Source organism: Zootermopsis nevadensis, unplaced genomic scaffold (genome assembly GCF_977971745.1).
Source record: "Zootermopsis nevadensis isolate Lab colony 2312 unplaced genomic scaffold, Znev_1.0 Znev_ptg000022l, whole genome shotgun sequence".
Lineage (NCBI taxonomy): Eukaryota > Metazoa > Arthropoda > Insecta > Blattodea > Termopsidae > Zootermopsis > Zootermopsis nevadensis.
The window spans coordinates 9,588,071-9,611,773 of NW_028259154.1; the positions used below are offsets into that span (position 1 = coordinate 9,588,071).

The window sequence follows — 23,703 nt, forward strand, 5'->3', positions numbered from 1 at the left end:
TTTTTTGTTCGCGTACCCCCAGATATAATTTCTCTCCAACTTTGTACCCCCAAAGTCGTTGGTGTATAATTCAAGTTATACATAGTATATAATCTACATTTAAAATAAATTAAATAAATTACATTACTGATTATTCTGTGTTTATCATAAAATAATATTTTTTTTTAAATTTCACGTACCCCCTAAGATGTCTTCGCGTACCCCCGGGGGTACGCATACCCCAGGTTGAATACCACTTTATTAGATGACAGCGATATTATTCGAATATCACAATTTTCTTCATCTGTCTGTCTCTTTACGCAGATGCTTAGGGGTACAATGAAATTACGTCTTTAAGAGAAACACAGGTGTTGAAGTGGTCACATCAAGAGGGCTTGGATGTGGTTGAAGTCAGTTAAAAAAATCGCTCTACAAGCTCTTTCTGAAATCACGGCATTGTCACACAAGCTGACAGCAAGGGACATTGAACCTTAAGAATATACAACGTTGTGTGAAGATTTTGGTTTCCTGTTGGCACGCAGGCGCGAATTTGTTTAGTGGCTTCTAGTCGAGGACGTGGTCTGTCATTCTAGTACAGAACAGGCGTGTGTGAAATTATCTGCACATGAAAACGCCACTGGACAATGGGCGGGTAATTGATACGTGACAAGAGTGAGAAGTATGGGGTTCCGATCAGGCGTGCCAACAGCGCAGTATGAAAAATCGTATGGTCGTTTGCAGTTGATGCTTTTGATAATTCCGAACATTGTAATACATGTTTTGTAGCGTCATTGTCTGAACATTTAGGCTACGTTTTGTGCCTACTGATGGTGTAATTCGGATGGCTGTGGTGGTTTGGTGTTTGTAATTACGGGACTGAATACCACTAATTTATTCCGCATTGTAACTCTGCAATTCGCCATTGGGAACATCCAAGACCTGATGTAAATGGTGTCTATTTGTTGAAAGGGAATATAAATATAATAAAACACATTAAAGAAATTAGCGTGGAATTAAATACATACAGTTACAATTAAAATGGGCTTTGTTGGCGTACATTACGAAATGAAAATCAGGACAAGAAGATAGCCATTTGATGAATTGCTTGATAATATTTGTACATTTCAGTATCTGGCATCAATATAACCAACAAATTGAGATTCTTGATGGTATTATGAGAAAAACAGTTTCGGAAAAACTTATTAATGTAGTTCGAAAAAAAGTACCAACCATTTTACTATTTCTTTTGTTTTGATTTGGAACGTGGTCTGTAACAGAATGCAAATTACATTCATTGCGTTCAAGAAAATGTATGTACATGAGGAAGATGAAGTTATCATTTAAAAATATTACGCATCGTGGGAGTTAGTAATTTTGTGAGGAAAAATATAGACTTAAATGGACTAGGCATTTGGCGGTGATAGGACAGAAGAGAAATGCTTACAGAATTTTAATGGGGAATCCTCTTGGAAAATACGTTTCTGAAGACTGAGAAGACATGGGTGGATAACACTTTTAATAACATGTTGAGGGATATAAGTAGTGGGTGGAACTAGTTCAGGACTCTGTCCAATGCTGGGATTTGTGTGACGGAGGCGAAGGTTTTGGTCCAATGGACAGCGCGAGCAAGTTGTGGTCCGCGGTAAACCAGCAGATTAGGAAACAATCGCGCATCAGGTGTTGAAAGTCTGCTCCGGACACAGCTTCCTGTCACGCCATTCAAGGTCGACAGCTGACTGTAAAATGTGTTTCACGGACTGAACTGGTTTTCAGCAGAAGATTTATAGAAATCAAAACTTTGGGTTCACGAGCAGTAGACTTGCGTCGTTATAATGAACTTGGAAATAGGAAGGACGCCAAAATTGTCATCATTTACAGGCTAGAATCAGATGAAATTGAATGACAGGGAATCCCACGTTGCATAGGCGACTAGTTACACGCGGGGTTTGCGACTTTGCTAGTCACCGCGTGCATTGAAAACGCGTAAAACGGGGATCATCAATGTTGAAGTAACATACAGGCAATTCTTCAAGTATGACAGGCTCTCCAGCTGAGACTGAAGTAAGGATGAAATGGTTGTTGAAGTGATTTTCATGATATTGATGCTTCATAGTTCTTGATTTGACGTTCGTCATGAACTTGTACAGTTGCCGAATTCTGATGGCCATTAACGAAGTTCTTCTGATTTCATTTACGTTTCTTTTTCATCACACTGGTGGCATTATTACGAAGCACACATGTGGTCCGTGTAGAACACATTGTCAGGCCCTGGTGTAGAGGATGGTCTCTGCCACGTCCACCACAACGTTCCTTCGTTCTGAATTAGTTGACTTCGTAATAGATTGTGAACACATGCAGTAACATCAGTTGAGGTCCAAATTGTTATTGCCGGCGCGTTCAGTGGCGGTCTCACGTGAGAGGGCAACGAACTTTCCCCGGTCCTAGCTATGAAGATGGATGTTACAGAGGATAGTGGCCGATCTAGTTGGCAGCCAACACGGTCGCTGTTGCCAGCACTCTATAACCTTCCAGTGCAATCCGCGGAAAAAAGTGTCTGAGAGATTAATAGTGGGGCCGACTTGCTTTCCCCTAATATCTATTGTTATGATTCAACAGTTATGAAATACGGTGTTATTTACAAGTATTTAAAACGCAGAAATATGGGTCGTAACTAATTCGGGAAGAAGTATAATCTGTTATAACAATGTCATGGTGTGCGCAAAATATTGTTTATTTTGAGACTTTATGATATCTATGTTGGTCTTCAGGGTTGTAACGCCATAGTGTTTCCTACTTCCCGACGATGGAGGTACTGTGTTCCATCTTATCTTTGGTGAATACTAACAAGTCCACGTGGTGGCAGAACCCAGAAGACCAACATTAATATTGTTTATTTTTATGAAACTGTTTATAAATTGGAGTGGTTCTTTGTTGCCATTGAACTTTGTGAACCGGTATCTAAAGAAACTAACTAGATGGCTTACGGAAACTTAAGATTCATCACCGAATTAACCAAAGCCCTCCACCGGACCCTGTCCTGGGCCAACAAAATCCAGTCTCCTTCAACTGCTATTTCCCATAGATCCCGGCTGAGATGATCCTCCCAGCGGTCTCTTCCCCTCAGGCTTCCCAACCAATACCCAGTGCACACCTCTTGTCCTATCCATGCGCGCTACATGCCCAGCCCATCTCATTCTTCTTGACTTAGTCACTCTGACAATACTTGGGGAGGAGTACAGATTTTTAAGCTCGTCATTATGCAGTTTTCTCCATGCCCCATCGTCTTCTCTCTTAAGGTACAATTTGGCTGCACGCGACAGAGACAAGCGACCGAGGCAGGCGACAGAGACGGGAGACGGACACATCGCAGCTTGTCGCCACACACTTCTGAGGTGACGACCGAGACATGCGGCAAAGTGTTTGTTTTCTTTGTTTTGTTGAGACATACGTGCACATATTCTGTGAAAAATGAGTACAAAAATGCTTCTAAAAAGGTTACTCGAAGAAGAAGAAGAAGAAGAAGAAGAAGAAGTGTTGCTGTGTTATTTGTTGCGAAAGAAACAAAGAAAACCTATGAGTTCAATATTCAAAACCAGACGTGAAGAAGGATCTTTCTGTCGATGGTCAGTGGTCGGTTTACTGCTACTAATTCTACCAATTGCTCATCTTGGTCACCAGTAAATTTAATTTCTGCCATTATTTTACTCAACAACACACGTGCTGCCTGAGCCCGTCGCGAGACACCACTGGTCCGAGAGCGGTCTCCTGTGCTTTGTCTCGCGCTCGTAATTGTACTTCATGCGATTGTACAGAGAGCAGACAGGAAGCGACCAGTCTCGGTCTCGTAACTCTGTCGCTTGTCTCTGTCGCGTGCAGTCAAATTGTACCTTTAGGCCCAAATATCCTCCTCAACACCCGATTCTCAAACACCTGCAATCTGTGTTCCTCCCTCAGAGTGAGAGACCATGTTTCACACCCATACAAAACAACAGGCAAAATTATTGTTTTGTATATTTTAATCTTCAGGTTCTTAGAAATCAGACGGGAAGACAAAATATTTTGAACTGAGAAGTAGCAAGCATTTCCAGAATTTAGTCTCCTCCTAACTTCCTCATGAGTGTCTTTTTCATTTGTTATTGTTGTTCCCAGATATTTGAACTTTGTAACCCTTTCAAAGGATTTATTAGCCACCCTAAGATAATTTTACCCGCCTGTCTTCTGATGACGAGATACTAACATGTACTTAGTTTTTTCTGAATATACTTCTAGCCCCACTTTTCTACTAGCTGCTAGGAAAACTTCTGCGTTCCTCTTTATTGTATTTATATCGTCCCCCAATAAATTAATATCATCAGCATATGGATCTAAAAAAACTAACGCTTTAAATAAATTAGCCTGCACATTTCTGGTTTTAGTAAACATAGTGTACGTGTTTTGTTTCTGTTGCATAGTTTCTTACCCTGTTCACTAGCTCGCAAAATCGAGTCGCCACATGTTATCAGGCGACCGAGCATTTGAAGTTATGTAACTAACTCTGTGGAGTCCCTTTTTTCGCCTGTCATTTGCGGCTGACAGACGGGAAGTTCCTGCAGTGATAACTTCGTAAGCTTATCGGCTGCTGTTCATTGTCACTGTTCGATACAATATCAGCGATTCGACTTATATAGTGCATGACGCAAAATGGAGGTGATAGCGATACTTTGCACTTCATAACTGTTCAATTTGTCATTCTGTAAAATGGTTTGACCCTAGGGCTGTTAAGTACTTGGCTTGGTCAATGGTTAATAACAGTCAAGCCATACTGTGCATTTGGATGTCTGCCAAGAAGTCGCGCGGATCGTATTTAACTGCGTCTTTATTCTGCATACAAAATTGGTATGTCGTTATGGGGAAGGAAATTTTGGAGTAAAAGCGGTCCCACTACACGCCATGTAGGCGCTTGGGGGGAGTGGAGGTATAGCTCCTCTCTTCCTTGACCTCGGCACTAGATGGGGGTGAGTGGTCAGCATCACGCCCCGGCCGGCTTTACCCCCGGGAAGGGACCCCGGTACCCATTGGATATGAGGCTGGGTGGGCCCCAGAGCCGGTCTGGACGCAGAGGCTAGAGGAAAAAAATCCTCTGCCCCCGTCGGGGATCGAACCCCGGTCGCCCAGTCCGTAGCCAGTCACTATAACGACTGAGCTAATATTAAAACATACATTGGTGGGGTAAGTGGAAATAATGCGAACTGGATTGTACATGGAGTACACATTATATATCAGCGTCCAATTGGCATAGATATCCAGTAATAATAAGGGCGACATTAGAATGGATGTTGGTCCAAGCGATGTGAACTGAATTCAGCCAGTTTCAGATTGGTATCCAATGGCATGACATTGCAGTTTTCCTAGTTTCGATCGTTTCGTGTTTTTCTCTAGCCCATGCGTCTCCTCCCCTATCCCTTCTCCGTACTCCGGAAACACACCCCTCGTCCGCTGTCGTGTCAACATAGCAAAATCTGTGACTTTTTGCAATTGGTATGTAAAGAGTGTAGCATCGTAATAGCTCGTCCTAGGTAAAAGAATTCCATACTTTAGATTTGAAACAAATAAATTGCAACAATATTTTTCTCTAGATTTTCAAAATAACATTTTTCTTAAGGCGTGGGACGTGTGGAACACTATTATGCGTCTTATTGCATTACAGAATTTTATTGGCGGTATGCGGTTTAAATTTAGGCTTGTGCATTCTGGTTAAGAGTTATTGAGTTCCACTATTTTGCTGTAATACTTGAGAAGAACACGATTTCCTATATTTCTCCTGTATTTTCCCATGCTCTGTAGTTCTTGTGAACGTCGATCGCCTCATGTAGGTGAAATCTGGAAACAATTCTTTCCAATATTTTGTAGGACTCCGACGCTGTTAGGCGTCTGTCTACACAGGACAGAACAACATAGAAGGACGGGAGTAAGCGGGGTTCGAACCCATGATCCCAGTATCCAACCCACAGTCTTATTACCCTTTACGGTGGACTCTAGCCATAAATATGTATCTGATGCGAAATTGTTATACCTCGGCAAAATATCGATGTTGGGAGAAAAATGTACGTAGCTTGTTTGCTATTCTGAACTAATTGGAAACTCGATCTCTGGGTTTATGGACACAGGTGGGGGGGGGGGGGAATTGCAAGTACAGTAGACTCGCCCGCTTTACACACGTGCTGGATTAGTTGCCCTACTATCACGGCGATGCAGCTGTCTTGCTACAGGATATATGAATATTGAATATTTATCGATAGTCTCTTCTGTGTTACATATAGAATTCTAAAACAACTGAAGTGTTCTGTTAGGCTATTTGAGGTTTGAATTAAGTTTTCGGGTCTTTCGTCTGCAGTACGATAGACGTAGGGCTGTCTAGCACAGCGACTTTTGTGTTACCTGGAATTAATGGAAGTCGAATGAAGGACGTTCAGATGTGCATGGCATGTAGAACGCAGGGATGATAATGTGAGATGCATTTACAGAAACGGCCAGAAAACCTGGAAAGAGCAGACCATTTCCACTGTTTTACAAGCTTTCGTTTGTTGTCGAACAACATGTTTCGATCGTACGTGGTCATTATCAGGTCTATGTGTTTTATGGTAAGTATTACATCTACCCAATGCAAATAATGGTTTTATTTAGTTCCATTGTTATTGCAGAAGATAAAAATTAAATAAGTAAAATATACTGAAATTATTTGTTAAAATCTGTGAAATTACGAAAATAATGCTTACATCCTGATGAGTCTTACGTAGTAAAAGTAAAGTTTGTCCCGCTATACGCCATGTAGGCGCTTGTGGGGAGAGGCGGTATAGCTCCTCCCTTTCTTGACCTCGGCACTAGATGGGGGTGAGTGGTCAGCATCACGCCCCGGCCGGCTTTACCTCCGGGAAAGGACCCCGGTACCCATTGTAGAGGAGGTTGGGTGGGCCCCAGAGCCGATCTGGACGCAGAGGCTAGAGGAAAAATCCTCTGCCCCCATCGGGGATCGAACCCCTGTCGTCCAGCCCGTAGCTAGTCACTATACTGACTGAGTAGTATTTGTTATATGTGTAAACAAAAAGATTTTACGTAGTTGTTTAATAATGTATTGCGTAGTTACACAACAAGATCAAGATTTAAGGAACATTAGCAATATACCGGGATTCTGCACTACAAAAGTGACATTGTAAAACTTAAGGAAAAGAGTTGTAAGGGGGAGGATTAGATTTATCTGACTGAGGATATAATTCAAATTCGTAATCTTATGAATGCGATAATGAACCACGATGCACAGCAGGTGACCAGCTCACTGACTACCAGTTTCTCAAGAAAAAATATTTTTCATGAAGTTAAGTAAAGAGTGAATTTAAGGAAGAAGAGCGTGCAAGATTTTGTGCTTACTTTGTCCCTGTAACGACTGGAAAACCCCGATGGGTTCCATGTTCGATCCCAGCCGCTGTCACGGTAAATAAAATCAGAACATTATTTCACGTTATAGACAGCAGTACAGCCAACTTCCAGGAAATTCATGTAGGCTTTTATTATACAAGAGCTTGACAACAGCCGATGACAAACACGATAATGGGATTGAGTTAACCTTATCACTTTTGTGTTTAAAGTGTTTGGCTAAATGCTTTTTTGAGACGTAAACGATGTCTCTCTTTCTTTCTTCTTTCTTTCTCTTTTCTCTCTCTCTCTCTCTATTTTTTTTTTGGGGGGGGGGCAAGGTGCTTTTACAAAGTGTGATTCCGGGCTTTGCAGAAGCTATTTTTGCTGAAGTACTGTTACGTCTGAAACAGTGTTCAGAAATTAAACTGCGTGACAAGCTGAAACCTTTTCTGCAGCTGTGCCGAACGCATGAGCGACACCGATTTCCCCTCCTTCCCCCGCGAACTCACTTTGCTGACAGGGGTGTATATTCTTGCAGTGATAATTTCTCATGAACCATGCATGTCTCAAATTACTTTGTAGTAACAATGTTACTATTATATTATCATTGATGTTTCGTCGAAGCTCGTTCATTTTTTCGTACGTTATCAGCGATAACATATATTTGTACATTTGTGTGTCATAAGTAAGTCTAAAATACAAGGTACACAATATAGAAAATGCGCATTTGCGCTGTTTTTTTTGAAGCATACAAACAAGGCTGTTTCTTAACTACTTCTAGGGTTCTACACCTGTAAAATTCTACCTTAACGGTTATATTGATCACTAAAGTCAAAAGCAGAAATTATTTTTTTTTACTTTAAAAAGATCCAGTGATCTAGAGCGGGTGAAGTTTTAATTTTAGTATACATTTAAACCAGTGTAAGACAGAAGCTCGTCACAGCAGAAGCCTGTTTTATCGGCTGGTCTCAGGAATAAATGCAGGAAACAAATAAAAGTATATCCACCCAGCCTCCGGGGTCCTTTCTCGGGGGTAAAGCACGGCCTAAGCGTGACGCTAACCACTCACCCTACCTAGTGCCGATTTTAAGAATGATTAGGAGCTATACCCCCTCTCCACCCAAGCCCCTATGTGGCGTACTGCGGGACAGATTTTTTTATAAAACAAAAGTGGCCAGGACTATAGTATGCTTGAAGTTTTCGATATTTATGTAATTTTGTTCTGAACTCTGGTTCTTGGTAGTTATCAGATGAAGTATATTCATGTTTCAAATTATAAATAATTCAGGCCGGCCGTAAATTCAATATGTACTTAGTACTTCCTGATTGGAGTTATTACCTCCGTATTTAGAAGCTGATAGTCTCTTTGTTGGCCAAGAAATTCTCAGCGTTATGTGGAACTGTGAGATTAATTTCCGTATTCGCGAGATTAATGCAGTCCACATCCTCGTATTCAACTTATTTACCAGTTGTTTTAACAACCAGGAACTCTGCATTTATAGAATTCTTTCTTGAAACGGCGTTATGTATGTAATGGTGTTTTCCCTTCTTGGGATATTTCTCAACTTTTCCGTTCATCTAAACGTCCTTGACTTAATTACGTATTAATATTTGTTCAAGTACCGCAGATTCATTTATTCTCATGCGCAATCTTAACCCTGTTTTCAAATACAGTTAGTGTAACGTTCATTGCCGTCTAGTGTCTTAGTGTTTATGACGACAGAGAGAAACGAATTGGCCTAATTTAGGGTGTTGCTAGAGTGACTGGTGGAAACCACGACAAACCGCAGTCATGATTGGCGGTCATCGGGCCAAGATTTGAACCCGGGGCCATCTTGAATGCTAAACAGGAGTTCGGTGTATTTATGTTGGTGAGATGTTTACTGGTAATTATATTTTTATCTTGGAGTGCAAGTACCAATGCTAAGGTATAAATATTTGGCTGGAACATATTTCTGTCTCCTGGGATTCTGTTATAAGCAGGTTTTACTGTGCCCACAAATGTCTTCCTACAGTGGTACATAGTAACGCCTGGAAAGCTGGAGACTTGCGTAACAAACCATTAACCATCATGCAATCTGTCACTGGTATAAATCTTCTTGGGACCACATTTTTAATTCCTCTGTCAGAACTCTTATGCTCCAGACGAGCCATGTTTTTTTAAAATTCTACTGATGACTTGTCAGTCATAAAATGAATATCAAAACGACGCTTACAAGTTCAAAGCCAACAAAAAATTGTCTTCGTTATAACACTTGTTGTACATTTCATATCAAAATGTAGTACACCGACTAAATGTCTTCATGACTTAACATTTATAATTGTGAGAATTTAGAAGGCTGTGAAAGACAACCGAATGTAAATTTTTGTAAGAGATACACAGAACTTGCGCGCACGCACACACACACACACATACATATTTTATGAAGATGATTTTTTTCCCTAGGCTTTGTATTGTACGCCATCTCGGTTCTTAGCATTTCCTCCTAGCAGCACATTACACATATAGCTATTTGTTTTTTCTGTAGGTTTATATTTGTATATAAATACGCATGCATGACTGTATTTGCAGGTTTTCAATCTTTTTAAGCCTTTATATAATGTTTGGGGTCCGCAGTGGCCGCGTGGTCTGAGGCGTGGGCCTTGTGCCGCTTGGTCGCTGGGACCGTGGGTTCGAATCCCACTCAAGCCATGGATGTGTGTCCGCGTTTTTCTGTCCTGTGTACAGGTAGAGGCCTTGCGACGGGCCGATCCCTCGTCCAAGGAGTCCCACTAAAATGTCTATAGATCAAACCAACGAAAAGTTGGGACCCGCAGTGCTCAGGCACTTGAAGAACGGGTCGTTCTCAGTATCCCAGTATATAATGTTTAAAAGAATAATTTGTTTTTTGGAAGCATTCTAGAAGTTAATTAGTGACGAGTTAATCTGGACATGTTAGAATTTAAACAACCTCTGCGAAAAAAGACTGTAGTTACCAAACAAACGTCAACTCATGCTGGTGAAACACGTCTCACTGTTATTATGAAACTTAGCGGACTACTTTTAAGCGCGTAGGAAAGCATTTAAGTTAAATGTCACAGAACGCCTACATTAATGTCCGTGCCCATCGATTGAGACATCTTACATAAGCGCTTGCATCTTATTAACCTTTTCCATGTTACGAACGAGATTTCTTGCGCCCTGAAATGCCGTCTGATTTTACACTGGATATGTGTAGTATTTAGCAATATCGGCGTCCTACCGTGGAAATACCATTCGTTTGTGTGTAGTCTAAATAGAACAAATTCCTTTGTCTTTTTTAAATATAAACTTAAGAAATCCTACTTTGTGTTGTACAAATATAAAGTTAAAAACTTACAGGGTTAGAATTTTTATACGTGGATGAAAACTTTGACACAAAATCTATTACAGAATAATAATTTTTTACAAGTGAGAATTGAGAATCTTAGTATATAAACCTTAGCACCCCTCATTAAGCGTGGTTATGATAGAATTGCTTTCCAACGTGGAGAACCGGAAGTATTATTGTTCTTTATTCATAATGCGGCATAAGGATTGATTACCAGGAGGGATGTTGAAGAATCTTATTTGCTTATTGTATGGTAACTAACTGAATCTGTCATTAAATAGTAGATTATCTATCCGGGGATGTTTATGGTTATTCGGCTGATTTGTATTATAAAAACCAACAGTTTTATCATTGTAATCACAAAACCTGTCATAGGCGAGTTTAATACACTAAACGTATCTAAATTTGAGTTCAGTATCCTCCCATCTGTGTCTAGGTCTTCCAAGTTCTTGTTCTCATTTAGATTCTCCTCCGTATGCATTCTACACGTACGTACAACCAGTATTCTCCTTAATTTTACAAGTATTTTTGGGAGTACAATGTATGAAACCCCTCATATTATTTTTTAGTATATCTTTGTACAAGTGCTTGCCTTACTATTGAAACTTGCTAAGATGTTCGGACTTCCCCAGAATCAAAATGATTGAGAATTGTTTTATCAAGATACAAATGCAATGCCAAAGGATAATGGGATGTTATTCTCTTCGAATGTATTGTCCAAAATGTGTGGTGGGAAATTAATTAGTTGCCCGAATGGCTCTGACGTTCAAAGCATTTCACCTCACCCTGCTGACACGAAGTTGACCTCGTATGTCAATTCATGGTATTGTAAGCATTAAATCTGGTGTTGTAGGAATAACAGCACTGTGTCAATACTTATTATTAAAGAGGACAATAATTGCATTATAACCATTATACGAAACGCCACTGCTTATTTCCAGTCATCCAACTCGGACGCTTCTTGTGACACACTTGGGGAACCACTGGTTTCAAGAAATTAGAACTGCCTGTGAGGTCTTGCCGCACAAAAATCCTGTCATATTTCTCTAATTTAGTATGAAGGCTCCGAAGGTGACACGCTTGGCGAATTACGATGACGTAACAAGGCAGCTATTCATCTCGAATCCGCTGGAGCGCGAAGCCATCTTGGTATCTACCGCCAAGACGCACCCTACCAGAGGACAGGGTGTTGAGAGGGGGTCAAGAGAAGACGAACGAAAGAAAGGAGTGAAAGGAATAAGGAAAGAGAAAGTCACGCAGGTTTTGTTACTTCATCTTCGTTTGATCCAGATGTTTGTTATAAAACGCACTTTATACATGTTCTTCAGTGAGATACGAAGTTTTATACCAGCGCAAAACCAAATGTGAAATTCGTCATTTATGCAGGTCGTCTATCCAGGAGGTAGTGATAGGCCGGATATATGGGATGCAAGTAGTTTTAGTAGGGAAATCTGTCGGAAAGCCAGCAATTTAGAGACAAGGACAGCTTTGGAATTATCTGTCGAGTGTAAGTTCTTGGTATTGGCAGCTGCGAACTTACTGGTTCTATTACCAGAGAATGGATGTGTTACTTCTGAATGATTGCGGATTCTTTCGCTTTCTGGAGGAGACTCGTCGATTTATTTCTAATACTAACAAGAAGACCTTTTATCTTCATAAATTTCGGAGTTTATTAACAAGCAATTTGCACAGTCATCTTGTTAGGATATTGTAAATTGCTCTTACGATATCGCAGACTTCGATGAAGGCACGTTTTACCAAGAGACAAAATATTTCGGCGATTAGGGCCCACATTTTTGAAATTGTTTATACATTGTTTGACGTAAATTTACGTTGAAATTGTGTTAATTTTGAAAGTACATTTTGTTGTTAGCCGGTAGAGCTCAGTCAGTTTAGTGATTGGCTACGGGCTGGACGACCGAGGTTCGATCCCTGACGGGGGCATAGTATTTTTCCTCTAGCCTCTGGGTCCAGACCGGTTCTGGGGACCACCCAGCCTGCTATCCAATGGGTACCGAGGGTATTTTCACCGGAGTTAAAACGCTGCCGGGGCGTGATCCTGACCACTCATCCCATCTAGTGCCGAGGTCAAGAATGAGTAGGAGCTATACTATCTCTCCCCCCAAGCGCCTACATGGCGTATAGTGGCACAGCTTTACTTTTATTTGCTGTTATAACCGATATCCAGAGCGAAGAAAGCGTAATTAAAATGTAATGTCGCGATGAATCAATTAAACCTCAGATCTGTTAATATATTATTAATTTGTCTGATCCTGCCAGAAGAAGTTGGAGAGAAGTAGAATCTGTCGAGCAACCATGACACTTCATTTCTGTTCTTTCGGTTCATCTCGGTCCGTAAAGCGAATTTTCGTCGAGGTTGTTGGAGTTTGAACGCGCTGTGGTCTGATTAGCACGAGCAGGGCGGTCAGACGAAAGGTCGTCCGCCGCCATGACATTTGTGTGTTGACATTTGCAACTCATTTCCTTTATTTGCCGTTTTTAAAAATCACCTTCTGTTTCGCTATCATGAATCTGCATTGCGACTACGCAAACCTCTGTTTATTGGCACCGAGCCGAATGTGAAGGATTTTATATGACGTACGGAATTATTATTTTATATTCTCTAAAAATACCAGGTTGCACGCAAAATACAGAATGTTCCAGAAGATATATTACCAAATTAATTTAATCTTCGTTGTAGTATCATTATTTTTATATTTATTTATTTATTTATTTAGTGTTCTGTCTGAGGACAGGTCCATATGAACAGGATCCTACCATTCTTTTCTCGGACTGGGACCTGTTCATATACGTTCTTGGCAGATGATCCAGAAGTGGTTTGCCATTGCCTTCTTCTGTGTGTGAATGGAGTAATTGTTGGGATGCCACGGAGGAAAACTCCGTGTTGCCTAGACCACGGCCTTGCCCAACACAAGTTAAAAATTCGGGCACCGCCGGGAATCGCACCCGAGACCACAGGATAATATAAACATCGCGTATTTAATAAGGGTGTACGTATATGGACTACATTAATTAACCCAGAGTAGGTTCCATGGTGAGTACGATAATTTATCAAAAGGTCCAATTAAAACTGGGAATATCTTGACTTTCAAGGTATCAACTGTTCTGCACCATGAATCGGGGTAGGCAGTGGATTATTTATGCATCAGACGTCCTTGTACGGCTTAGTTGCATAATACTATCGTGGCAGCAAGACTACATGCATGCATTATTCTTTAAATCGCATCGTAAAATTGTCTCAAAAAATTTATATAAACGGATTTGCTGGTGTATGATGGATAATGTATAAAAGTATATTAACTTCTGAAGGTGGGGTTAAGGTCTTTGTTTCTCATTGGGAATAGGTCATTGGGTTCTTTTAAAATACGTTCGCGAGTATGCGCTTTCATAAGTTTATATCCCACCGAGAAGACAGTTTTCGTGCGTTATGGGAAGATTGGCAGGAGTGTTACTTTATTTGTATTCAAGCAACTGTTTTGACACAGGTGTGTCTGCTTACAGCACACGTTTGGACGTATGAAACAAAACTAGTGCCTTTCCGTATGTCAACCAATGATGTTTTTCATCCTTGGATATTAACACCAACGGAGTCCTTGTAGCTAGGCAACACACCGTACACGAAAAGTCGACCAAACCCGACACCCGCTCCTAACTCATTAAAGCACATTGGTATTTTAGAAGTTACACGTACCACCTACTGTAATATTCAGTAACTCTGCATTTACCCTACAGCATATTTGTGGGCTTCGTATGCCCGTAAGAATAAATAGTGTTTAATTTCTTAAACAGCATTAAAATCTGTTACGGCGACATGTGTTTTCTTTGAGGTAAAAACTAAATTTTTAAATATTATTTCGATGATTGCGTGATTAAGAGAGTCAAAACTCATTGTGTACAACGCTGTTTCAACTAATATGTATATAGCTTCCATTGAGGTTAAAATATGGTAATGAATATGAGTACGTAAAGCTTAGAGAAGTGACTGTCATGGTCTGTTTCAAAGTACAATCTCGGTATTTAACTAGAGCGACTGAGGAATAGCACGATAAACCTGATCCGACATAGCCGATATTTGAGCCTAGTAATATCCGAATACAAGGCTTTGGCATTGTCACTGAATAAACCAGCTCGGTAGGAATGTTATTTCTTCATTTTAACTGGGGATACTGGGAACGACCCGTTCTTCAAGCGCCTTAGCACAGCGGGTCCCAACTTTTCGTTGGCTTGATCTATAGACATTTTAGGTAGGACTCCTTGGATGAGAGATCGGCCCGTCGCAAGGCCTCTACCTGTACACAGGACAGCACAACACAGAAAAACGCGGAAAGACGTTCATGGCTTGAGTGGGATTCGAACCCACGGTCCCAGCGACCAAGCGGCAGAAGGCCCACGCCTCAGACCGCGCGGCCACTGCGGGGAACCCCCCCCCCTCATTTTAACGTGTTGAATTACAAACATGTTTTACCATTAGAATCTGCCGTCTCTCTTTGTCAATAGAAATAGAGTGTGAATGATAGCTTCTTGTTAATTAATGGTCTACATCGTCAAGGAAATTGTTTTCGGTTAAAAATAATGGAATAGTAACAACATTTCATAATATATATACAACGAAGCTTCATAAATTCTACAAGAGATGTATTTCATTGAGCAGCTGGTCTTCGTAATGGAGATGGGATATTTTCTTGAAGGTAGATCCTATTTTAATAGGGTTTAGACAGGGACAGTCTTATGACTCTATTTTTGATATTAATATAGTATTCAAGTGGGTTGACATTCAACCTAATATTTAATAAGTAAACATTCTTATCGTTGAAACCTAGGAGTGTCGACTTAAAATGATTGTCATAATTTTTTGAGACTTTTGTTTACAGATGGTCACGATATTCCTACATTTTACATGCAATTAAAGCATAAGATGGTTACGCGTAGTCTAGCGTCTTGTGTAGGTCTGCCATTCGCTTGCACACAAAACGTCTCCGTCACCACTTTGCTAAGCGTGTCTTAATTTATAGACCACTAAACCAGTTTACGAGAACATTCAGTCATAGTACAAATTCGGAAGCTACGAAACTGTGAGCTTGCTCTTCTCTTGCCCTACGTTACGATCTCGTAACAATTGATCGAGTCGGTTTTATTACGTCATTTGTTTCCGGAAACAGGCAGCAACGTAACAGCGTATCCCTCTGCCAAATGGAGCAAACATTACTGTTGTTGCTTCTGATACGAAAGCTTATTCGCGGAGGGGAGAGGGGGAAATGAAATCATAGTTATTTCGGAAGACGTAGTGCACAGTGCGTGACGCCATATTGTGGGTTGGTGTGACGTCAGCTTCAAGAGCGTGTCAGTACGTAGGACGCTGGTGCCGCGAGGAGAGTACAAGTGAGGTGCTGTTTTTTTAAATACGGTGTCGGATTCAGTGTTTATAAACGGAGCATGCGTGGAGAATGGAGGAACCCGGAAACCGCTTACCTGTGTGGAATTTTCCGCGGGTTTCCTCCATACCTCCAAGCAAATACCGGGGAAGTACTTACCTTAAATTAAGTCTCGATCTTTGGTTCCATATTATTTAAAATTATCTTATATATTACACTGATGACTCTTGACTTTAATATCACTTCCACTTTTACACACTTTTTGGTGTTTTCGAAGTGTTTGCTGTTCATGAACCACATCTTTCAACCGGAACTGGTCATTATCTGGTCGAAACATGTAGTTCAGTAATAAAGAACACTCGGAAAACATTGAAATCTTGCGCTACAGGTATAATCGATGGTGTATGTATTTTTATCAGTATGTGACATTAAAAATGAAAGCAGGTTACGTGATAATTCCAATTTCACTTCCTTGTGTGCGCTTTGCGATGTCTGAGTCGCCAGATAAAATGGAAATACTTCGGAAGTAATGGACATCCAAGTAGACTCGGGGCTTCGAAGTTCGTTTCCCACTTTTACCCGCCGAAGAGATTGGCCTTTAACTTCCCAGTGATGGAATGAGACGCGTAGAAACTTCCAGCTGGGAGACGCACACAGACTCGAACACAGCGTTCATTGTTTTTTCTCTCGTTATTTATTCTGTTTTTCCTTTTCTGTTGCCTTCAGGAGCAACTCCACGTCAGTTGATGTTAACCTTGCCTTGCTTGTTCGAAGTCCTATTTACTTTATGCGATTCATCATCTGTAATTTATTTGAATGAAGCTAAATCTATGTCAGTGTGAATCAGTAGATAAGGATCGACAGGGAATTGACAATGACAATGCGAAGATCATATACAGAACGGATGTTTAATAGAACTTGTCTTTGTTTCAAACTGCCAAACTGCGAAGCAGCTGGAGCGCTCATGTGCGCGTTTGAAGAATTGCTTTCTCTTACTTTAAGTTACTGTCCGTGGCATTTGATTAAATTATTAGGTTAACAGACGTTAAAGAGCATTATATAAATTTCTAAAAATACGAATGGTATCTAAAAAGTAAAGCTGTCCCACTATACGCCATGTAGGCGCTTGGGGGGAGTGGAGGTGTAGCTCCTACTCATTCTTGACCTCGGCACTAGATGGGGGTGAGTGGTCAGCATCACGCCCCAGCCAGCTTTACCCCCGGGAAAGGACCCCGGTACCCATTGTAGAGGAGGCTGGGTGGGCCCCAGAGCCGGTCTGGACGCAGAGGCTGGAGGAAAAATCCTCTGCCCCCATCGGGGATCGAACCCCAGTCGCCCAGTCCGTAGCCAGTTACTATACCGACTGAGCTACTGGTACGAAAACGTTTACAAAATGGATGTTTAGGATTTGAGGTTTTCACGACAGTGAGTCTAAAGATGGCTGTCTTCAGGGCGATCGCCCTGATGATGGAGGCAGCAAAGACCTCTGAAACGTCGGTAAACTTCTACCAGACTACACGGCGCAACAACCCAGAAGACAGACATCTTCAAAAAGGATGTAGTTTATTTGAAAACATACTGAAGGGACTTAAGAAAGCCTTGAGAGATCTTGGCCTATCTAAGTACTCGGATACTTGTGATAATCCTTAGATTAGTCTGACAATTTCAAGAGTCAACATAAAATGGACAACTTAATCTATATTGAGCTTCGGTGTCTTTAGTTATATGTTGTGTTTTCACGATGTGGTATGCTGTTGGTTACATTACAAAGCTGATACGTCATTTTAACGAAAAGTTGTGTCTTTAGGAAAGCATTGTTAATAACTCATGTTTCGTGATGTGTAGGATTTGCCTTGATAATTAGGAAGTGTGGCAAATAGTAACATTTCTTTTCTTATTAACATTTGTTGTTGCAATCAGTGCTGATGAAGATAAATAGCTACATTCTCACCAGTCAGGATTAGATTACTGTTGAGATAATTATCGACAATCACCACTTCCTCTCCCCGCCATGTTACAAAACGCACGAAGATTCTCTCGAGAATCTAAGAGTTCTTTCAAAAATTGAAGACAAGCTAAGCACAAACGGGAGCATGATATCAAAATGGATATTAATTTTGGTTATGAGGGTGTGGACTGGATTTATCTTGCCCAAAATAGTGTCAAATGGCGGTTCTTTAATACTAATGATTCTTTGGGTACTGAAGAGGCTGGAACGTACTGACTAGCTAAGCAAACCCTTCGCTATTCGCGAAGAACTTTGCTTCATACGAGGTGCTACCCAAAAGTTAGGGGAATTTGAATTCCACGCGCGAACCGGTTGTGGAATGGCCTGCCGCCGCTAGATGGGGCGAGCAGTGCCCTTTGTGAATTAGTGTGCCAACAGCCGTGAAGGCGAGAGGCCGTGTTCTTGAGTCTCGTTCGTTTTTGTAACGTTGTATTGTAGTGGTTCGGCGATTTTAAGGAGCAAAGAATCTGCATAAAATTTTGCTTTAAGCTTACAAAACTGCTGTAGAAACCCACCGCATGCTTGTAGAAGCATTTGCTGAGAATGCTATGAGTCAAAGTAAAACGTTTTTGTGGTACAAACGCTTTAAGGATGGACGAACGTCTGTCGACGGACGATGAGCGTTCAGGACGACCATCGACAAGCACAACACCGGAAAACATCGCGAAAGTGCGAGAGGCTATGGTTGCAGCTCGTAGACGAACAATCCATGATGTTTGTGCGATCGTAGGAATATCGTACGGGTCCGCGCACCGCATCTTGTCAGAAGATTTGAACATGAGACGCATTGCTGCAAAATTTGTGCCGAGACTGCTTAGCAACGACCAAAAAGAACATGGCGTTGCTGTCTGCACTGAACTCAAAGATGAAGCCAGAGATGACCCCAACTTCATCTCCAAGGTCATAACCGGTGATGAGTCGTGGGTTTACGGTTATGACCCTAAGACTAAGCAGCAGTCGTCGCAGTGGAAGTCGCCAAATTCACCGCGGCTAAAAAAAGCACGTCAAGTTCGCAGCAATGTGACGTCCTTGTTGATCTCTTTTTGACATCCAAGGCATTGTCCACGAGGAATTTGTCCCTCCTGGTCAAACTGTCAACGGGAAGTTTTGAAGCTGCTACGGGAGAGCATTAGGCGGAAACGTCCGGAAAAGTGGGAGAACAACAGCTGGGTTCTCCACCACGACAACGCGCCCACCCACACATCGCTCGTTGTTCGGCAGTTTTTGGCGTCCAAAAACACGACAGTGATTCCCCACCCACCCTATTCGCCTGACCTCGCCCCCTACGACTTTTTCCTGTCCCTCAAAATGAAATTTCGATTGAAAGGCCGTCGTTTTGTCACAATTGAGGAGATCCAAGCAGAATCGCAGGAGGTGCTTAAAACACTCACACTTGAAGACTTCCAGGGATGCATGGAATCATGGGAAAACGCTGGGATTGCTATATCCATGCCCAAGGGGACTACTTCGAAGGAGACTGTGGAAACTAGGGGTTATGATACGCAATTTTTATGGGCGAATTCCCTGAACTTTTGGGTAGCACCTCGTATAAGTGACTAGTTGGTTGGTTAGCCTCGAGTATAAGGCTAATGGTGAGGAATGACATGCAATTTTCAAATTCCAGCCAGTTACAGAGTGCGTTGCAGGGGTCTGTAGCAAGTATCTTGGACCGTGTGGAAAAACGAGAAGTAGGCCTACAGTGAAGAACTGACAATGCAACTCAATTCGAACGCTTCTGACTACATACAAACCAGTCGGAATTATAAGTTAACAATTGACCAAAATAATGTAGATTCTACATCACATTTACGATCAAGATTTAATATTTTGATCATTCATCACTATTTAATGTTTTACGATCCTACATTGAATAACACTGAATTAGCCTACACCACAAATGTTCCCATGGTGGCCATGTTGATGTAGATTATAAACGGGTTCTTCCCCAATTATGTGACGTATGTACGAAGTTTAATAAAAAAAGTGTTGTTTATTTTTTGTACTTATTATAGGAACGTGGATCAGAAACAAAATTGAGGTCTTTGTAAAAATGTTTCCATTGCCAAAATTAGGGTATAATTCTTTAAAATAGAAATGTGTTAGATCTAAAAACCACGCAGCTTGGTTCTGATCGTTATTGCTGTACGTATTAAAATTAGGGATTGCACCAGGTGAAAGAAACGGTACAATGGAAAATACGAAGCCCATTGTGGGTCTGTACGATGCTTCGGTAGTCGGCTGTGTAGGAAGTGTAATATTGTGTGAAATATTTTAATTAAATGAATTAATTAAATGCATTCGTTGTGTAGGGCGGTTTTAAACTGCTCCCTTTTAAAGCGATGTCTGACACTGGTCGTCATTAATTTTGTCAGAGATCTGCTGTTAGAAGAGACAACTTTAATTTTCTGTGCCAGAATTCATTAGTTAAGTCTGACTTTTGGATGTGATTTAATTTTTTTTTAAGTTTCTCAGCCTTACATGAAATTTTAAACGTTAGAAATTCAGCCGACGGAAATTGTTTTAAAAGAGGTTGAGCCTCTAAAATTTCAGAAGAGATGCATTCACAATTTTTTCCCATTTTATTTTACTGTTCTGTATTAAAGCGAGCTCCATTTATAGTCTACTGACCATTTCCTAAAAAAAATATAAAGTGAGATGCAAGTATTTGAAGGGATCCAACCGTCACACATCTGGATCTTATGGTATATCTCCATTATTTAAAAAAAAAGAACGTGATACAATTTTCTTTTTGAGAAGCCAATAGTCACTCCACTAAACCCATAAATACTCTCTGTGGGCTGAATGCAGAATTATTGATTGTTGAAGCAGGTGGTGCATATAGTTACCATTGGAATTTAAAGGGACAAATTTGTCGATCATGTCTTTCTTGCAGGAGGCGGGGCTCCATTTATGTAACTAGTTCGTATTCAGATTGAACTTCTCAGTGATTCTCTCCGACTTGTCCGTACAATTCCACACCCTGTCGCATTAAAATATCATATATCCTCTGTATTAGCAAAGAGGCATTACGAGTTAGCTGGCCAGAAAATACATATTTTTTTACAAGTCAGTGTATGTCTGAATTAACGCAGGAAGGACGATTGTTACGAGTTGCAGCCTATTCGCCGTGCAATTTTGTTTTCTTGTCACACACTCCGAGTGAAGAAGTTGCCTATACGTCACGGCGTTACAGTAGCGTATTTGTCGCACGTAAGAGAAATGCAACTACATGGAAAAATACGTCTTGTCTGTGCAGATGGTTTCAGTACGCCATCCACGTACAGTGGATGATGTAGTGGGTTTTCAAAACCGGTGACTATGGGTTTAATATTCGGCTATTATTAATGCTGGCCTATAATTGATACAGATCTTTAAAGGCGGTACTGAATGTAAACACTGTTGCAAAACGGTGTTATAAGTAAATGTTGGTAAGGATATGTGGCGTTAATGTTTTTAATAAATAAACGACGCTATATCAAATACTGTTTTTATGGCAATTGCTTGAAAAATATGGTAAGATCGTAAGCGATGATTGAGTAAAGGTAGTTCAGACAGTGAAATGACTACGGAATAAACACCGGGGTTTGATTCTCGACAGGGGCTGGGAATTTTAATTTCGCCGTCAGTTCCAGACGTGCGCCAACTCTCTTGTCTTGTGGGTACCTTAAGACGATTTTGTATACATTTAATTAAATGTGATGCACTGTCAGAAAGTGACATGGACGATGACTCGATAGAGTTTTAAACATATTTTACACGGTATTTTTTTAAACACATTGTGAATAAAAGTTTGTTACTCCAACAAAAAGAAAATTTTCAGTAAATTCTACACGAAATGAAGAGTAAAATAAAACTTTACTTGATTTTTTTGAACACTTTTTTCAAAGGTTCAATCACGTCCTTTTTGCGCTGGACCCTTCAATTGATGTGGCGTTAGAAGACAATACAAATGTCTGAAGACTTGAATATCATTACTTCGTAAGTGCAACGCTATTGCACACTCAATTGTTTCAATGTAGGCGAATGCCGGAACGAATTGAATGCTTAGTAATCTGCATATGACACAACTCGTTGACCTTCACCGTATGAATCAGTTTGTCTGTTGTTTGTGAAACGAGAAGCATTTGAGCATCCGACATTCTTGGCAGTGTTCTGGGCTCTGGGGCTTTGAAGGGTAAGGACGTCTATGATTATTTCTGTTATTATAGGCCTGTAACAGAAACTCTTGTTACAAATTCTAATTGACTTTGAAGTGGTTTTTAGAAGTTCATTTTTTAGAATATTTCTGTCTGAACGATAAGACACGCTAAGTAAATTGAATTCGGCAACATTCAACAGCCACCATTGGATTAACAAGTTATGAAATGGATGCGTAGCGTAACAATTATTGCTTTGTCGCCGTGTTATCGCCTGTAGATTTTCAAGTTGTGATGCTGCTTGAAAACACTGCAGACAGTCAGAACGGACGAACAAGTACTTCCAGTAAAGAATTCGATCAAACGCCCTTCAACGATTCTCTAGTTAAGAGATAACACAGCATAAAATTCCGTTTTGTTTAATTATCTCGAGTATCTTACGGAAAAAGTTTAATAGACACAACATTTTTTTTCTTTTCTGAAGGTTTTGAATGTTTTTTCGATTAATATTTATGTAGTGTTCTTTATTATCCGATTTTAACTAAAATTTGAAGTGTAGACAAATTTTAGTAAAAGCTCTCAGTATAAAATTTCACGAAATTTGGTAGTAGTAGACGCAGATAGAAGATCAGACAGTCTTGCCTAAGTAGTAGGGGCAACTTTTAATTGCAGATCCGCCAGAAATCAGGCGAAAGGCTAAATGTATGTTTCGGACTTCAGTAAAGAAAAAGTCATTCTCAGATATTTATATACGTATGAACATAAAATATACCAGTTTTTAAACTGCTGGAAGTGTCGCTTTCTGTAATTAAATTCATAGTGCATTAATCAACTCCCATTGGCACTAAAATTGACAGGCTTCTTCGTAAACAAAGCTAAGGAAAATTTCACTAACGTGTTGGAATGTGCATGTAAGGAACCCGGTCATGAGTGTCCATATTGGTTTTCTGGGTAGTAATGTTGTGTGTAGTTGTAGGTGGATATGGACGTTTCGGAGGAACATAAGCCTACTGCTATAATTTTTAGCACGGAAGACCAACACCCGTGAGAATATCAAATCTCAACTCCGTTACAAGGAAGATAGCAGACGTTTCACAGCTTTGGTTCCTAGGATAATTTCATCTCATTATGAAATTGTAGTTGAAGAAAATATATTTTTTTATAATTTACTCAAAATACTTCGGAATTTTTATGGCATAACTTAATTACCCGTTTTAATACGGTGATACTTGAATCCATTTTACCGTTGCAAAGGCCGAGAAAAAGCATAGAGTGTCCTGCGCGAACGCGTAGCTTATCTGTTTACATTACTGGCTACAGACATTTGCGTTTCGCACGGAAGATCCTTCGTGTGTATAGGACAGGAAATGAGGGAGACGAGATGTCCTTAGTTTACTGCAGCCTTTTGCGTAGTTCGTCGGTCAAGGTTGGAATCGACATGTGGA

General features: G+C 40.6%; 1 protein-coding gene across 1 annotated transcript in view; it reads left to right on the top strand.

Annotated features, from left to right (window-relative positions):
• The first annotated feature begins 19,430 nt into the window (after nucleotides 1-19,430).
• Nucleotides 19,431-23,703, top strand: part of LOC110832692 (opioid-binding protein/cell adhesion molecule) — a 33,980-nt gene continuing 29,707 nt past the window's right edge. Inside the window, exons 1-2 of the mRNA XM_087354123.1 lie at nucleotides 19,431-19,624; nucleotides 22,271-22,296. Of these exons, the coding sequence (XP_087210249.1) occupies nucleotides 19,431-19,624; nucleotides 22,271-22,296 (220 nt within the window). The remainder of the gene's footprint in view (nucleotides 19,625-22,270; nucleotides 22,297-23,703) is intronic.